This window comes from Anguilla anguilla, chromosome 11 (genome assembly GCF_013347855.1).
Source record: "Anguilla anguilla isolate fAngAng1 chromosome 11, fAngAng1.pri, whole genome shotgun sequence".
In the NCBI taxonomy this organism is placed as follows: Eukaryota; Metazoa; Chordata; class Actinopteri; order Anguilliformes; family Anguillidae; genus Anguilla; species Anguilla anguilla.
This window is the reverse complement of record NC_049211.1, coordinates 14,562,347-14,579,995: the sequence shown is the minus strand read 5'-3', so window position 1 is coordinate 14,579,995 and position 17,649 is coordinate 14,562,347. Positions and strand designations below refer to the sequence as shown.

The 17,649-nt window shown below is 40.0% G+C and overlaps 1 protein-coding gene across 1 annotated transcript in view; it reads right to left on the bottom strand.

Annotated features, from left to right (window-relative positions):
* Positions 1-15,805, bottom strand: part of myt1b (myelin transcription factor 1b) — a 66,605-nt gene extending 50,800 nt beyond the window's left edge. Inside the window, exons 1-2 of the mRNA XM_035382633.1 lie at positions 15,660-15,805; positions 15,137-15,273 (exon numbers count right to left, since the gene is read on the bottom strand). Of these exons, the coding sequence (XP_035238524.1) occupies positions 15,137-15,164 (28 nt within the window). The 5' untranslated portion in view covers positions 15,165-15,273; positions 15,660-15,805. The remainder of the gene's footprint in view (positions 1-15,136; positions 15,274-15,659) is intronic.
* Positions 15,806-17,649: the final 1,844 nt, after the last annotated feature.

The following is a 17,649-nucleotide window of genomic DNA, read 5'->3' as shown; positions in this document are numbered from 1 at the left end:
TCTCAGCCACAGTTGGATTGCATTGTCAGGAGTCATTCTGGACCATGGGGCACATTATTATACAGATAAATAAATGCCACAGCTGGATATATTAACTGACGCCCCGTTGTTATAATTATTAGTACAACCACTAGTTATAATGATGATAAACCAAACGGTGTGTTTTGGTCTCATCCTTATCATTGCATGATAGGGATGAACACCCTAGCTTTCTTTGGGAACTAACGTAGTCATGCAAAGAATTTTCTTATGGGAAGAGAGATCCAATAAAAATAATGACTGCTAATCATGCAGACAAATTTCAGTCTAAATGCCCTTAGACAAGTTCCACTTGTATTTGTTTGTTGATTATGTTTATTTTCAAGTCAGAGAATGCTTTCTGCACTTACAAATTCAAATGATAAAATGTATTATGCATGCTTGGCTGAATGTCACATTCCTGGATTTTAGTTTTTTTAAATCTACAATAGCATGCATTCTGGACAGCCTACTTTTTATCTTCACAGGGTACAAAATACATTAATCACTTATTAAATCATATAATCATATTATGTTGTGCATGTGTATATGTGTGTGTGTGTGTGTGTGTGTCAAATGACTATGCCCTAAAAATCAAGTTAATCATAGCATTCATGGCAAGGATGATCGTGGTATGCCTTGCAACAGCCTAACAATCTTATTAAGTGCGCTAATGTTCTTGAAACTAAACTATAAATTCATTAACTGTAATGTGGAGCATAAAATGAGATTGAAATCCTTGATAGAAAATCATAACAAAATAGAAAGAACCAAGCAAAGTTAAACCAAGTACTTAATTTATCTCTGATGTGAAATGGAACCTATTGATCTTGAATTAGACCCCAGATGTTCAGGGGATTCCTGAAACAGTAAACCCATGAAGAGATTGTCTGGACATACTGGGCATCAATAAACTGATTGAGCTATATACAGAATCTGCATTGTCTGCACATTTAATTGCAGATAACTAAAAAAATCACTAATGCTAGGCCATGGTTTTGTCTGCTCTGCTAGCTTGTCTCAGCCAACTTTCTCACACCTATTCAGTTTCAAGTCATACATATATCAAAGTCACAAGTCAAGTTTTTAGTGAATTTACCTTGGTGCGCATAAAGTGCTATCCTGAACCAAAAACAGAGTCAGAGCTCTGGAAGCGAATAATGTCAAGCCTTCCTACCACACAGTCTACAACATAGACAAAACTCCACAGTGTTATACAGAGTTTGGCTCCTGGAAGAAACAGAAGTGAACAAATGGCATGGTTTAGATCCTATCATCACATCAATTTTTTAAATTGTGTGTAGAGTTGAATTAGCATTGAGACCTCTGCTGAGTCAGACCAGGTCATTTAGCACTGTGATCCTATGCTTTAATGTAGAGAAGTAGGGACCCTGTGATGGGGTCTCACATTAGGTCTTTAACAGCACTAAACTGGATTTGTGGTCTTATTCTTATTCGCTGTGATATCTTGGTCTCAGCACCGGATTTGCGGTCAAATGGTTGAGGTCCCTGCCTCGGTCCAGTCTTTGATCTCTTGGTCTTTTGGTCGGATGCAGGGGTCTGCATTCTTTCACTAGAAGGAAGATTCAGTTACCAGGCTTTCAGTCCCTTCTTCCACTGCATCACATAATGGAGCATGTTTCCTCATGCATGAATTTTAATGTGGCAGAGTCTTTATAGTCCAGCAAGGGGGTGAAGACATTTCAATTGGCGTCCCCTTTGGAAATCATTACTGCAAGCTTTAACTTTAATGACTGTTGGTTATGGTAATTTTTCAATTAATCTAAATTAAATGTAATCTAATGTAGCATGTGGCTTAAGTGCATTTAGGCTTGTCTGACAAGGGACAGAAATAGTTTAAAGGATATGCATGATGAAGGAATGGGAAGAATCATTATTATCATTACTATTATGGTTGTTATGATGATGATGATGGTGATGATGATGATGATGATTATGATGATAATTATTATTATTATTATTATTATTATTATTATTATTATTATTAGTTGTAGGAGTAGTAGTAGTAGTAGTAGTTGTCGTGACAGTAGTAGTAGTTGTAGTAATAGTTCTAGCAGTAGTAGCAGCAGCAGCAGTAGTAGTACCAGTAGTAGTAATGGTAGTAGTGGTAGTAGTAGTAGCAGTTGTAATAGTACATGTACTAGTACTAGTAGTGGTGCTGCTGTTGTCAGAATCATCACATTACATTTTTTATTGAAATAAATGCAAACATTTTTATATCACTGCATTACCATTTTCAGATCATCATCCTTATTGTTTTGACCAAAGTAATTATGGTTAATGTGAATTTTGTTGCTTGAGTATCAGCTAGAAAGGAGGAATCTGTAGCTTTGGGACTGAGTCTTTTCCCTCACTTCACATATGTCTACAGGTGTACGGTCTATCTATTTCCATCTCCCCAGAGTTATCTTCTGTAATTCCCCTATCCCCAAAACTGCCAGTTTAAGAAGATCCATTGTGCATTCCAACATGAAGACTGCTTTGACATTCTGATTGACATTCAGGTAACGGAGCAGCGTGGCTACATGGCGGTGAAGTGGATTGGAAAATATAGACACTTTCTGAAAAGGTTGACATGATAAGAGTATGAGAAGCAATGGCTTGCTTTAATTTACCCCCTGAAGGAGATCATTTGAAATTTAAAGCAGTCCTTTGTATCACAAAGTATCTTTGCAAGCAGTTAACAAATACTGCCTATAGAGAACACGACTATTCCTACAGGGACTTAATAAGGAAGATGTGGAGAGTCGGTCACATTGTGCTATACATATTTTTTCCTCAATAAATAGCTAAATACAATGTGTATTTGCAGAACCATAATAAGACATGTGGCAAAAGCTAACACACTGGTCTGCAGAGGCAAGACTATGGTACTCAGTTCATATTTATACAATGTTTGTAAATTTAATTAAAATGAGACCTTGTGAAATGTTTTGAGTGCTCAGTTAGCACTTGTCATCACTTAATTCCATGCTTTGCCAAAATGGGAAGGAAATAGACTTGTATTTTACCCTGTTAATTCAACATTTACAATACAATACTTTATGAACAAAATGGTTTCTTCACCTATACAAAGCAGGTTGAAAAGAGTAATACATCCAATAAGAGCTCCAAGTCAGAACAGGTCACCTTTACGACAATCATCATGTGATATGAATGATCATCAATACATCAATACAATACACAGTCTCCTGCATAACAAAACAAAAGGCCTAATATCTGAACTATCCAGTGATCCCAAAGGTGATGCAGATAGCAGGTTTCAACATGTTTACAGGGGTACCATTTTTGTTTTTAAAAAGGCTTAAAACTGAAAATCTAGTGTTCCAGGGTGCCAAATAACAAACACTACTCAATAATTCAGATGATTGTTACTCCAAGGCAAATAAAGCACATTGCCTTACCACAAAATGCATAACCACTGCGCCAACAATTACATTACTACAAAGTATGAAACCACTGGACCAATGTTAACTAGAAAGGGGTTAAGACCGACCAGGCACCTACAGCAGACTCATAGAACAGCTTCAGGGTTTAAGGTTGATTTTGGCTTTCTGAACACACCAGTCCCAAAATAGATATATTCCTATTACTGATATATGAAGCATTACATATAATTATTGTTATTCTTATGCTTTATTCTGTACTTGTTTGCCATACACACACACGCACACACACACACGCACGCACACACACACACACACACACACACACACACCCACACATGCTGCTCTGTACTTCATTGTTTCTGGTCTTATTTAATGATCTAATTAGCTGCTATATGCTGCAGCTGTCGGTACACTAATTGTGTTTGTACGCTCTCCTCACAGGACGTTTCCGATAGAGGAGACTGGATTCACTGGAGAAAATTAAAAAGCCTGTAATTGAAAAAAATTGAACAAGATCAAGGTTGTTACTCTGAAGTCACACTGCTAGTTTAGGACTTAGTCAATGTATAAAAACACTCTCACACACTGAACTCAGAAGCCCGTCCCCTTTCCAAACCCCCCCCCCCCCCCAAACACACACATACGCACACACATACACAGATAGAACACACACACATAGAAACAAATGCACCCAATATAACAGATCTGAAAAATATTAATTCTGGTCGATTTCCTTTCCCTCAACCCCCAGATCTTTATAACAACAAAAAACACGTAGCCAACCATTTTTCTGTGAGGACAGAGCCCCTGGGTAAGTTGACTTTTGACACAGATGACCACATTTCTTACTCAGTTACCATTCACAGAAGGGGTGGAGGACTAAAGATAAGAACTGTACCCCCTCCTCCATTCTGCTGTCAGAAGAGGAGGTGGTGAAAGATCTGATAAATCTTAATGACGGGCCACACTGAGGTAAACCCATTAAGGCTCCTACAAGACCTCCTGTTAGGCCAAAAGGCCCCTGACAGCAACAACAGCAGCAAAGTTTGCAACAATAGGGTCTCCTAATTAGCAGAGCACTTCCAAATGACATATGCTCAAGAATGGTAGTGGGAGATAAAGAGAAACAGCCCTGTGCACAAAGACAATTGTATTGTACTATAGCACCACAGGCATTATGATGGGAAACTGTAGATATGAGGCCAGCTGAACTGTAATGCTAGATATAGGGGTTTTACCCGCACTTCACTAAACTCACTCTGCCATCACTAACACTACATTATTATGCAAACAAGGGGGGGCACTGCAATGGACCTGCATATGAAGAACTAAGAGATATTCAATCATTCTCATGACAATGACTGAAGTTAGGCACATCATTCTGTCAATCTGGTCTCACTGTAAAATCTCTGCTTGTAAAGCAAGCAAAGCTCAAAGAATTAAACATTTTGCCCTGGAGCAAACATGTGAAGAATAGCTGGATGAATCAGTGCAAGTTTTAGAGATTTGGCAGAAAATTAGTCAATGAAATATTTTCAGTCATAAATTTATGTTTATACTGCAGAGACAATCGATGATTGCAATTTTTCAAAGTCTGAGTCATCTGAAGCAAGAAAGAGAACATACATGTGGCACGTATGAAAATATTTTTACAACAAACAGACAAATAGAAAATGGTGAAAAGTCTGTAACTGAAGGATGTCAATAGATGGATGAGCCAATCTGACAAAAGAAAACAAAAAAGCGCATAAATTAATTCTATTTCAAATCATAACTTTAGCAGAATTGTAAAAAATAACTCCTTATATGATGCCTAGATGTGGGGAATTTCTAAATCAGTACATTTTGTGTAGTGCTTGTGCGCAGACAACCGACTTCAAAGCAATCCTCTTTTGCTGCCCTGTTGGAGGATGGACATGGTACTCTCCTTGGCTCATTATGAGTGCACCAAACTGAGTGGCAAGTATTTTAGATGAATGTATTTTGAGCAAATGAGATATGAAAACATTATAAATACATTGTTTTCCGGGTTGACTGTGGTTACAAATCTCTTTAGAACATGTTGCTACTCGTAGTAATTTGCAAAACTATATTCAGCTTCCAAAACAAGGCACTGGCAAGTTAAGTCTTGAAAACCGCATTCATTAAAGATGAGAAAAAGAAAACACTGCTTCGGGTTGGATCTTGGAATTGAAGTCCTGTTATTTTCACTATCCAGGCTGGTTGAAAAGACTGTAATGTTTTGTGTTGGTTAAGGAGTGAAACAGAGCAGAGCCCGGCCTGGGAGGCGCGGTGTGTCCGGCGTAGGGAGCTGGCTCACTCTGGGCCTGCTGTCCTCCGGCTCTCTCTCTCCGGACACGGTTCGGCAGGCCCCCAGTGTGTGGGTTCAGCAGCCAGACGGCAGCGTCCGGCTCCATTCCCTCAGGCTCCCCCTAATCTGATCTAATTACAGAAGGTACCCCTCTCCCAATCAGCAGGAAGGACCAGATTAGTCTGATACCATATGGCATCTCAGGGAAAAGTAAGGGTTAGTTTGAGTCCTAATACATCACTGGGAAATTAAATGGAGAGATGGAAAATTTTCTTTTTTTCTCTTGAGTAGGTGGCTTGAAGAAAAAGGATCTGCCAAAGTCTTTTGTGGGTCTGTCTGTTTTTATTCTTGTGCCTCCGTGTCTAGTCAGTATCAGACGGTGAGGATTACCCATGTGAGCAGGTAGTAATTTTATTGAAATAAAGAAAAAGCCAACAACACAGCAACAAAAAAGAAATAAGGAATGAGATAAAAATAAAAAGATGAGGACTCATAGACAGAAGTATAAAAACAAACAAAAAAAAAATAGAGTGTACTGTACATCAATAAAAATCCACTGAATGGGATTTCAAGTAATGTAATTCAAGGAACCTCTCATGTTACACTGTAAAAAGCCTTCATTTAAGATAATCTATATCCATTACATAAATGCTTAGTACATAGCTCAGGGTACTAATAAAAAAAACCTGTTCATCCATTTTTTTTGAATATTCCAAAAAGAAAATGTAGTAGTTTTCACATAGTTCAATATTTTAAAGTCCCACGAACCTCATTTCACATCCATCTGTGATGATGGACAACAGTTAGTTGTCATGAGTGACAGGGAGGCCGGGCAGAAAAGGCAATTGACAAGGACAGGCTCAGACAGCGTGACTCGTATTATTATAATAAAGGCCAGGGATGCAGCACGATCCCCCCCCCCCAACCTCCGCACCATGAACAAATGCACACACAAACACTCACGCCAACCGGGAAGATGAAACAAGATCTACAATTTAGCCCCAAAAAAGGCCCCCTCGTCACACCGCAGTTCAATTAGACGAAAGCAGAGTTTGTGAATGAAGCCCTGCAAGAGGGAGGATGGGGCTGAGGTGAGATCCTCTATCAGACATGGACGCCGGAGCCCTCTGCCTCCGTGAAGCAGATGGAGAGGGCGAGCGCGCGGTGGAGGCCGAGCGGCAGCAATTTAGCGCAGAAGTCATCGAGTGGAAACTCATCTGGCCCAGCATGCAGGATTCTGACCTGCTGGTTTTAGACGCTGCGTGATAAAATCTCCAGTCCCTTTGTTTTCTCTTCCTATACTCATCTGGAGAGGCAGAGAACGTATTTCTGGGGGAAGGCAGTGTATTTAAATCATGCAAGCACTTTAAAAGCACACTTGGGAAATTGCAGCATAAGAGGGAGGGGGGAAGAGAGGAGGAGGAGGAGGAGGGAGGGAGAAAGAGAGAAAGAGAAAGAGAGAGAGAGAGAGAAAGAGAGAGAGAGAGAGAGAGAGAGAGAGAGAGAGAGAGAAGGGGAGATAGAAAGATCAAGCAATAGATGTTTTTATTTCAAAAATAAATATGTCATGCAGCCTGTGTGTGTGTGTGAGTGTATATGTGAGTATGCAATGACAGGCAACAGTAGTCATTTGTCCCGTGTAACAGGAAAACCTTACATACTGTAAATAAATGAATAATAATTAATTTGACATTTGACAAATCTTCTCTCGCTTTTTCCTGTCAGTTGGTGTGGGGAAGGAAGGAGGCAGCCCTGGGACTGGTTTTGGTAAGCATGAGGGGAAGCAGAGAGGCACTTAAACCCGAGGTGCCCCTGCCCCATTTTATTCTTTTTTTGGAAACAACAGTGTTCCTGAGTGCCCTTTGTCATCTCGTGGCAGACTGGTGCAGAGCTATTTACATGCAAATGTCCTCGTCCTCCCTTTGTCCTGCATCATAGCCACTTTATCACACATGCATCCACACCGCTAATGAAGTACCACGGGAGGAACCATTCGCAGCAGAGAAGAACTGCATGATGGGCAGGGAAGGTCTCCGTCAAGGTTTAAACATCAAAGTGTCACTTCCAGCTATGCTTTTTTTTTTTTACAGAGACTAAGCTAAACGCAACCCAAATGCAATGCCCGTTCTGCAAAAATGATACTAATAATAAATAAATAATTAAATATCGCACCCTGGTCAAGACCGGAGTGACAACGAATGAAAACAAAGTGATAACAGATGCCATCAGTGTCTGCTAGCAGGAAGGGGTTTTTAAAGCCTTATGCATCACTTCTAAAAATGGCACGGAACAAAGCAATAACTTTACTGCACTCTACTCTACTGACTGACTTACAGTCCTCCTGTGGCTGAACACTTTAAGCCATCGATCCGCTTCTCAGAAGACGAATAACAACACAGGCCGAACAACAGACAGAAAACATAGCATTTCTGGGAAAGGAAGCCTCTTCAGAAGCCCAGCAACTGCCAAAATAAATACAACAGTGTTATAAGGAACCATTCAGGCAAGGGATTGTGGGTACATTGTGAACATAGACGGTAGAATGCAGTACATTTATTGATGAACACACACGAGGGACTGAAGCAAAAAGAAAAATAAAGAAAACAGGAATGGGAAAATAAATCTTCCCCTCGTTTGACTTCACTGCTTTAACAACTGTTCCCTGAGACAATGAGACAGATGCATCCTAGTTTCACCAGTCTCTGGGACTTCCTGAATTCTTGATCAGATCACCTGACTGCATGGAGCCAGAAGCATACAATGGCCGTTCTCTCTCTCTCAAGTTTGCAACAGAGGGTTATTCACTCTCCAGACTCCCATTCACAAAGTCTCTTCCCGCTTCCCCTGGTGTGTGGCTGAGAGGACGGAAGGCCACAGAGAGTGTACAGCAGCGGCTGAGTTAGGCCATTGACTGGGATGGCTACAATGTCTTCCAAAGGCTTTCACCCAGGCAGATAACTGTCAGATATCTGTCCGGAGAACGCAGGTGGCCTCTCACTGTGCACTGAGAGGGTTTCTGTCTTCAAGGAGGGGGTACGTTTCTGAGGAGACTCGCATTGTGGGGAAATGGGGGCATAGATTGGCATTATTCCTGTAGTGCGGATAGAGAAACTTTCCTAAAAAAATAACTTATAAAGATTTTCTGTGTGTCTGCAAACCAGCTACAGGGATTTACTGTTTACTTCTTGACAGAACCAGACAATGACACCCATACATCAGCCTATTCCTGTAGGATTGAATTAACCAAAGTGGTGCACTGTGTTAACAAACATTACATTAAGATGCACTGTTTAATCAGGGCAACTTATAATTTCATATCATTGACATGCTTTAACAGATAGTATCTGTCATAATTTTATAGGAGGCGATGTGGTAAAGAATTAAAAGTCATTAAAGTCATAAAAAAACTGAAAAGCAAAAACTTGTGGCCCTGCAGTGCAGGGTTTGTGTGGAATTAAATATATTTCAGATATTTATAGAAGCTTTATAAGGGCAAATATAGGACATTCAGGGGCTTGCGGTGTAAAGCAAGAAAATCTTTTACTTCAAGTTAAAATTCAAGTAATTCCAAAGAAGCTATAGTGATGTGATGTTTCAAAAACTGTACATAACTCCAAACACAGGTCCGATGAGCTACAATTCCCATTAAGTATCACTTATCCATAGCCATGAACATCAAGTCTAGTTCATGCAGTAAGCACAGGCTAAGTCTGTAAAGTTATGGCAAATCAAGCTAGAAGTGAGGCATGATTACAAGAAATATGACTAAGAGCTACAACATCAAGATGATAGCACAAATGCAGCATGCAACAGGCTGTCCTGTTGGTTGCAGTGTAGGCCTTTATCAGGACTTTGAACCTATTCCTGGTGGCAACTGGTACCTCAACAGGGGAGTTACACACAGTAACTTTGAAGGTTGAAGAGAAGTTGGGCAGCAGCGTTTTGTTGTAGTGGCTGTATTGAACAGTCTGGTAGGCTTGCAAGACGGGAGTTGCTGTAATCTAGAAGGGCATTACCATGCCCTGGACGAGTAGCTTGGTAGAATTTGTGGTCTGGTATGGTTGAATCCTCCTGATGTTGTACAGGGGTTATCTGCAGGACCGTGATGTTCCTGTGATGTGCTCCATGAAGTCCAGCTAGTCATCCAGGACCACCCCCAGGTTCTTTACAGAGTGAGAGGCAGCCACTGAGGTACCATCAACAGCGATGGAGAGCTCTCATACTTTGGAGTCATCCTGTGCAAACCATGCCAACAATTCAATGGTACTGGGTTCACTATAAAGCATTTCTGTTATCCAAGTCACAATTCTGCTTTTGCGTTCTGCATCTGTACCTGAGTACTGCTAGTTTTTTGTATGTTTGCATGTTACACTTCATGGCTGCAAGTTTCTTTCTGTATTTGTTTTTTTATTTTTATTTCAGCGCCACCATATATAACCCTCTAAAATTGTATAACGTTCTGTGTGTGTGTGTGTGTGTATACACATGGTATATATACATCGGCACACACACACACACACACACACACACACTTTGCTTTTTAAAGACAAAAAGATTGTGCTGGATTATATCAATTTAAAAAAATAAAAATAAAAATACAACCCAAATGCAGAAAACATCATGGTGGATGGCAGCTGTCATCTTGGTCATGCACCACAAACAGTACTTGGAGCTGAGCAGTGTGCTGCAGAGGGCTTGTCACTGATCCACACTTTGCAGATACGCCAGTTGGATCCTGGGGGCTTCACCATAGAATCTAGGTCATTGTTAGCTACTTCTGCCCCAGTCACTTTCTACAATTGGCTGAGGTTAATGAAGGAAGTGTCTTTAAAAGCACTCATTCGAGTGTGATTAAATGTGTACACAGAAAACACACACACACACACACACACACACACAAATACACACACAAACCCACATATGCCTGCACACATACACACAGTGGGGTTCCCTGGACTTTTTTTTTGCATGGATTTGACATTAATATTGATTATGATCACACAGATCCAGGCCCCTCTGGAACTGACATGCAGAGTGCACCTTTCTGAGGGGGCCATTTTTTTACTCTGCACTTAAGAGATCAGGGGAAGGTGGGGCAGGGGGTGGGCACTGCTGTCTGGTCTGCCAGCACTTTCAGTACCTCAGGGCTGTATTCATGCAAGCAAGAGCATGGGGTCTGCTGGAAAAATACAGATGTTTCACAGACACAGTGGAGAACAGAGCTGGGGGCTGAGAGGGTGAGGGGCAGAGGCAGGGCAGGGACAGACAAAACAATGCAAAGATTACAAAAGAATGGCACACTCATTATTTTATAAAATATCACCTATTCTTGATTTGTAACCTTGGTTTTCAACAAGGTGCAGGAAAGAGGTAACCTTTAGATAATGTACTTGATTACACTGATATAGCAGGCCAACACAAAACAGAACAGCCGATATGTATAGTCTATTATTAAGACTCAGCATGTATACACTTTCACCCATGTGCATGTACAGGCATATGCACGTGCGTGCACGAGCATACACACACGCACTAGCGCACTCACACAGGCACACACACACCCACATGCACATGTACACACAAATATCCAAACACACACATACCAAAGCACGCATAACATGTGATACAAAGAATTGCACACTTGATTCAGGAACAAACTCAAGGAGGATGCCCTCTGTACTATCACCCCCACTTCGCTGTGGATTTCCACCGCCCCCCCAACCTAGAAAGTCATCTGCTCTGTAAGCAGTAAGCAATATTAAGGCCCGCTTGCCAAAATGAGAGCATACAAATGATTTGTGGCAAGTGCATCCCGGTGGCGTCGGAGGCGGGAGATAATGTCAGCTTCACCTTGCGCTTCTGCGCCGGTCTGTAATCAGCTTTTTTTCCCCATTTTCACAGCAAATTTGTTTCAGCGCCGCCATTGCCCAGGCGTTTGCCGCATGGAGAAAACGCATTTGCACGGTGACCTTTTTCTGATCCAATCTCGCTGATGAATCCTAATGAAGGATTTAATAAAATCACACTTTACAATCTGTCTCTGTGTTAAAGCGTGCAATCCAATTCAAAAACAGCCCAGACCTGCTTTTCCAATATCGCCGCGGTCCCCTCGGCCCCCATCTTAAATAAACAACTCTCTCCGTGAGGCTGAGGATCTTTAAAAATTGGCCCGATTGGATTGAGTGCGCCTGGATCATTTGTTCCAGCAGTATTCTAATGTCACAACTCATCACATTCATTTACTCCTTAATGAAAGTGCAGTCAACAAACGTCTATTCAGTATGAACACTGGTAGGGGCACCTCCTCTTCCCCCGTACAGAAAATTTCAATCAGGACTCGACTGAATCAGGACTGATGGTGCTAAGTGATTTAAATGTCATTCCCATCTGCAAATAGCCCTACAGCACAAACAAGAGCTCAGACATGCAAAAATTTCTGGATCAATTTTAGAATGAAGTAGCTATTTTCAATAGTAATATGTTGAAAATAGCACGTTGTGATCACACATTGCTATGAGCATCTCTCTCTCTCTCTATGTCTCGCTCTCTCTCTATCTATTTATCTCTCTCTCTCTCTCTCTCTATATATATATATATATATATATATCTCAAAAGACTAAATAGACTCATACTAGATAGACTCATACAGACTGAATCATCTGTGCTACCTGATCTGAGCATAATTGTGAGACTGCTGGCCAGTGGCCACTGCTCATTGATTTCATTTCATCATCACACAAGAGGAACACTGCTGATCTGCAAGCAATCAAAGCCCTGACTCCAGCTTTAAATAGAGTCAGCCGCACGTGTGTGTGTGTGTGTGTGTGTGTATGTGTGCGTGTGCGCAAATAGTCTTTAACTAAATCTAAAACTATAGCTGTATCTGTACCAGTAAAAAAATCTACATATTGTAATTAAAACTGTGCAATAGAAACAACCACAAATGAATAATTTCAATAATAAAACTGACATCAAAAATGGACAAAAAGAAAATGTATCTGCAGGTCAGAAAATATAATCGCGTATTATTTCTTCTCACTATTCTTGGAGGGCTGATAGGACATTATATTTTGCAATAGTGACACACGCTGGCACAATCCTGTATGACAACTAAATGCTTTTGAGAGAAACTAGTCTTCTTCCCAAAAGCTTACATAGTATAAATACATTCAAATGTTCAAAAATTGATATAATATTTTAATAGGTAATTAAGGAAGCTTCATTCTCTCGTATTATTTTCTAGTTGTGATAAACAGCATTTTATCTATTAGCATATCTCATTCTGTCTCCCTACATTGCATTTTAAAAACAATTTTTACTTCATGCTCCAACAAATTTAAACAAACTTCAAAATGACATCTTCTCCAGATTTAGAATTTAAAAGCATCTCTTTATCTTTTCAAGTACCATTGCCTCTCGTAGAATACAGCTGACATGAAATGATCATGCTTTACTGGTATTTATTTTTAGTACAATGCAAAACATCATACATGCATTTGGCAGCCCAGACATCATAAATTATGTAAATTATTCAAGTCAAACCTGAGGTGATACTTTTGAACATATTCATGTTCTGATGTCAGAGCCAAAACCGCAAGCTATAGACCACAATTCCTGAACCTAAATTCCCTGTTTTAGAAGCAATTGTAGATTAGATTAGCTATTGTCCTGGTGCAGACTAAGTAACTCTTCTATATGAGGGCCTCTCTGTGTCCCAGTCCATACATCCGTATACATGGTCTACACTATGCTCAAAAGTGCAGAACAAATCTATAAATACTCACAAGGCCACATTACATTTAGGCCCCTATTCTACTCTAGTGTTTGTTGTTCAAATGTGTTGCCGTGTGGTCCAAATGCACAAGTGCGAAAATATCTATTCAGCCGTTTTTGAGCACAGTACTGTGAATTACTCCTGTTTCAGGAACAAAGCTTCTTTAAGTGGTGTAACGTTTTAAAGCACACATTCAGATTGTTAACACTGTGAGCTCTATATTGCACATATTGCCTATATGTGTGTGCCTGCACTTCTACGCATGTGTATGCATGTGCATGTAAACAGAAGGGATGGTACAAATGGAATGGTAAAGGACAGCTGTGCCACAAATCAGAAGCCATTTACCTTAGACAGAGTCATTACATGCTGTTCATCAAATGAAAGACAAAGCGCAGTCAAATATGGGCCTTCATTTACCTCCATAATTCAGTCAGAGCTGTGCCTTTGTCAGGACTCTAAGGCATAGAATATATTGGGGGAGGAAAAAGCAATCTATGTATCTGGAAGTGGGAGAGCTAAATGATGCATGTGTGTGTGTGTGTGTGTGTTTGTAAGTGTGGGTAAGTGTGCATGTGTGTATAAGCGTGCATGTTGTGGTTGTGCATGTGTGTGTGTGTGGGGACTGAGTTATTTATTTTGTCTACAAATATGAAGCGAACAGTACATTATGTGGTCTATTTTAATATAAATACATCAACCACAGAAGAGCCATATGTTTAATGGTTGAACTTGTTTAATTTATTCATCACAAACTACTGGCATTTAAAAGCCGTTAAAAGGTGACTGAAAAAATCAATTTCAAGCATGCATTCTGTTCGCTGAGGTGATGGAAAAAAACAGAAATACACTCATTGTGGGGTGATCTTTTAAAAATGACACGACATTGTCAGGAGTTCCCCTCTGTCTTGTCTATTTTTAAATGTTTAGCAGACACTCCTCCATCATTCCAGAGCTCAATGCACAAAGGGGTGTAACTGACTGCTCTGAGGGGGGAAAAAACATCATACTAATTGCGCTCGTGTTTTCTAATTTCCCAACGATGGGTACGCAAGGACGGGAGCTTCAATTTACATCCCACTGATTTATCTGGTATGAGGGCATATCGTTTCCAGAATAAAAATGCCAGAGGCACAGAGGTGTAAATTGTGACTGACCTCCGGTTGACCTGGGGGGTCAGGAACAAGCACGGCCCTATGATTCACATGTGAAGGTCATGTCCCTTTATATCCCACAAGGAGGCACCAGGCCCCAGGACAATGCACATTGAGTTGCACTGGTATGTTATAATTCTTATTGAATTAACTCAATGCATTGCATAGTGGGAAAAACAAGGGCTGAAAAGGTCAAAGAGAGGCATACAGTACTGGGTTCCAGTCCATGCAGTATTTCCACTGTGCAAAATTGTAATGGGCCTATAACATGGACGTCAGACAATGAATGTGATTAAAAATGGCCTCATACTGCAGATCATCAGAATAGGAATGACAAAAATGTAGCAACAGATCAGGGGACTGGGCTTGCACCTTAATGACAATTTTGTGGCTATTGTAAGCAAAGACTGGTTTGAGATACAATAGCTGTACATATCTTTGAAAATGGCTTCAAAATATTTCTTCTTACCTTTTTCAGAGAATTCACAATCCTTCATAGTTGGACCTGGCCTCCAGACAATCTTTATCTTGAATTATTACTGGAATTGGGCCTCAACCTCAGACCCCTTAATCACCTCAGAGCCCATAGCCACATAATCAGCCACCCTATTGAGAGAAATGGTAGTAATCATGGTTCAGCCTCTACGCAACATTTGACAACATAAAGCAAATGTAATATTTACAGCAGAAGTGAACTGAGCTGAACTCATTCGGAAAAAAAAAATGTATTAGCATATTAGCAATTCTATCTGCAAAAAAAAAGACAAAGGTTATAATAGTTTTAACTGTAAAACATAAATCACATAATGGTAGCTTGTATCTAGTATATCATGAAAAGTGAACCTGTGTGCTCTTATCATCGAATACAACAATAATTTAAATACAACAATACACACTTAAGATACCGAGTAAAAAAAGAAATTAACACAGCAAATAAAACTAAAATTCTCAAGAAAATCTGATGAGCTAAAGTTGTTATTGAAAACACCCACCGTATCTTGTGTCTGTGTCTTTGTATTGCTCAGAGTATTCTGACAGAAAATGTTGTCAAGAAACAAGCAGGAAATGAAAACAGAGAACTATTGTATAACTCACTAAACAAACCCATGTTTGAAGCTTTGCATTGTTCGTAAAGTTTTAGACACCCCCTGACCTGTATCTTTTCAGACGTAGAAGTAAAAGTTCTGCTTTTTCAAAGAACACTGTCTGAGTGCTTGGTTGCTATTTAAGCATTCAGGAAAAAGCAGTCACAATGCCTCCCTTTCAGGAAAGAGAAACAGAGCACATAAGGGGGTCATACAAACCAAAGTGTGGCTGAGGGGCAAATAGTCTTCTGGGCAAGCTTCCTCAAAAAATATGGAATCCACCACTCCCAGGCCCTTCTCGCCAAATTGGCCCTGCTACTTTAGATTATCAGAGGCTAAGCTATGCTCTTTATTAGGTCTATTGTACAGCATAGGATGATAAAACCCAGGGAAGATACTCTCCTGGATCTACCAACCATACACTGCACAAATCAGTCAAGTGAGGGCCAATTCATTTCCATTTTTGAAACTGCGTCCAACTTAGCATGGTCTCTAGGACAGTTCTTAAATACTCATTGCCATTATGTACACAATAAACACAGATATACATTTTAAGTGATAACTTCTATTCATGTTGTGATTCAGCCCTATGTTCCCTAAAGCCCACCTGTGAGCCTCCCAATACAATGCACTCAAAAAATGTAATATTGAAAAATGAGATTGTTTGGCATTAAATGCATGCAAATCCTCAAGTCTATTCAGAAAGGGCATATCTCATAAAATAAAGCAAATAATGAAAGAAGAAAGTATTGGCTTGATTGTGTCAGGAAAACAGGTTTGTTTAAAAACAAGTTACATTTTCTGGAAATTTCTGTCGATAGTTATGGAAAGTGACAGCACAAAACCTACACAAAGGCTTGAATTTAAAAGTGATTTTGACAGTTTGACAGGTATCAGTATCAATGGAAAATAATCTAAATATTAATTAATTTGCAAACTTTAGCCTTATGAGGCATTTTACTCCACATGCCACTGCCTGACTAGAGGAAAGAAATATAAAACAAAAGAAGTCCAATTGAAGAGGCTTGCTCTAGTTTTTTAAACAAAGTATACAGCCCTTTATTTAGGTGATGTGATTATCTTAACGTTTTTGATAATACTTGATAAACTGCTGCAAATGTACTTGCACTTTGTACTGCATTATGGCTGTGTATGCAATACAAAGTAACCACAGATGGGCCTCAGTGTGCCCCAGAGCAAGACAAATTGGGCGCTTCATTTCTTCAACAGAGTCAATTATTGTCATGCCTTGTGACCACTACGTGAGGTCGTTTCTCAACCACGTTTTCTTTAGAAGGGAAACCAGACCAAAGAAATCACAAGACTTCCATCAATGATAAAGTTTGGAAATGTTTGGTAAAAGTTTCCAAGCACTTTCAGTAAACAGACAATCAGATATGGTGCTGTCGCAGAGACTGTTGAAGCTAACGAAACAATAGACTAGACCAGTAGAGAAACAATGAACAAATACGCAGCAAGGCAAAATGGCATGATCTCAGAAAAAGTCAACATCAGAAATGGTCTCCCATTTCCTATGTGTCTCAAATATACATAAAGGAGGAAGTTAGAAAAATCCAATCAAAAAGAATCTCACCTGTATGTCCTCTGGGGAAAGAAACCCCATCTCTGTGTGCGGCATTCTGCAGGTGAAAGGTGAAGCATTTATCAACGATCTGAAAGGATTTCCCTAAGCAAACACACTTGGATGTTGGATGTGTCCTTCAATTCAAATACTGTGCGGGGCTGAGTGGCCTACTTTTTAATTTGTTTTCTATTCACATTTACCTAGATTTACATTTGAAAGAGCTGGGGTATTATGTATTTCTGAAGCCTTTTGAAGTGCAGAGAGTAGACACATGCTTTACTTCTGCCTTGGGTCCACATGAAGGCTCTTTTG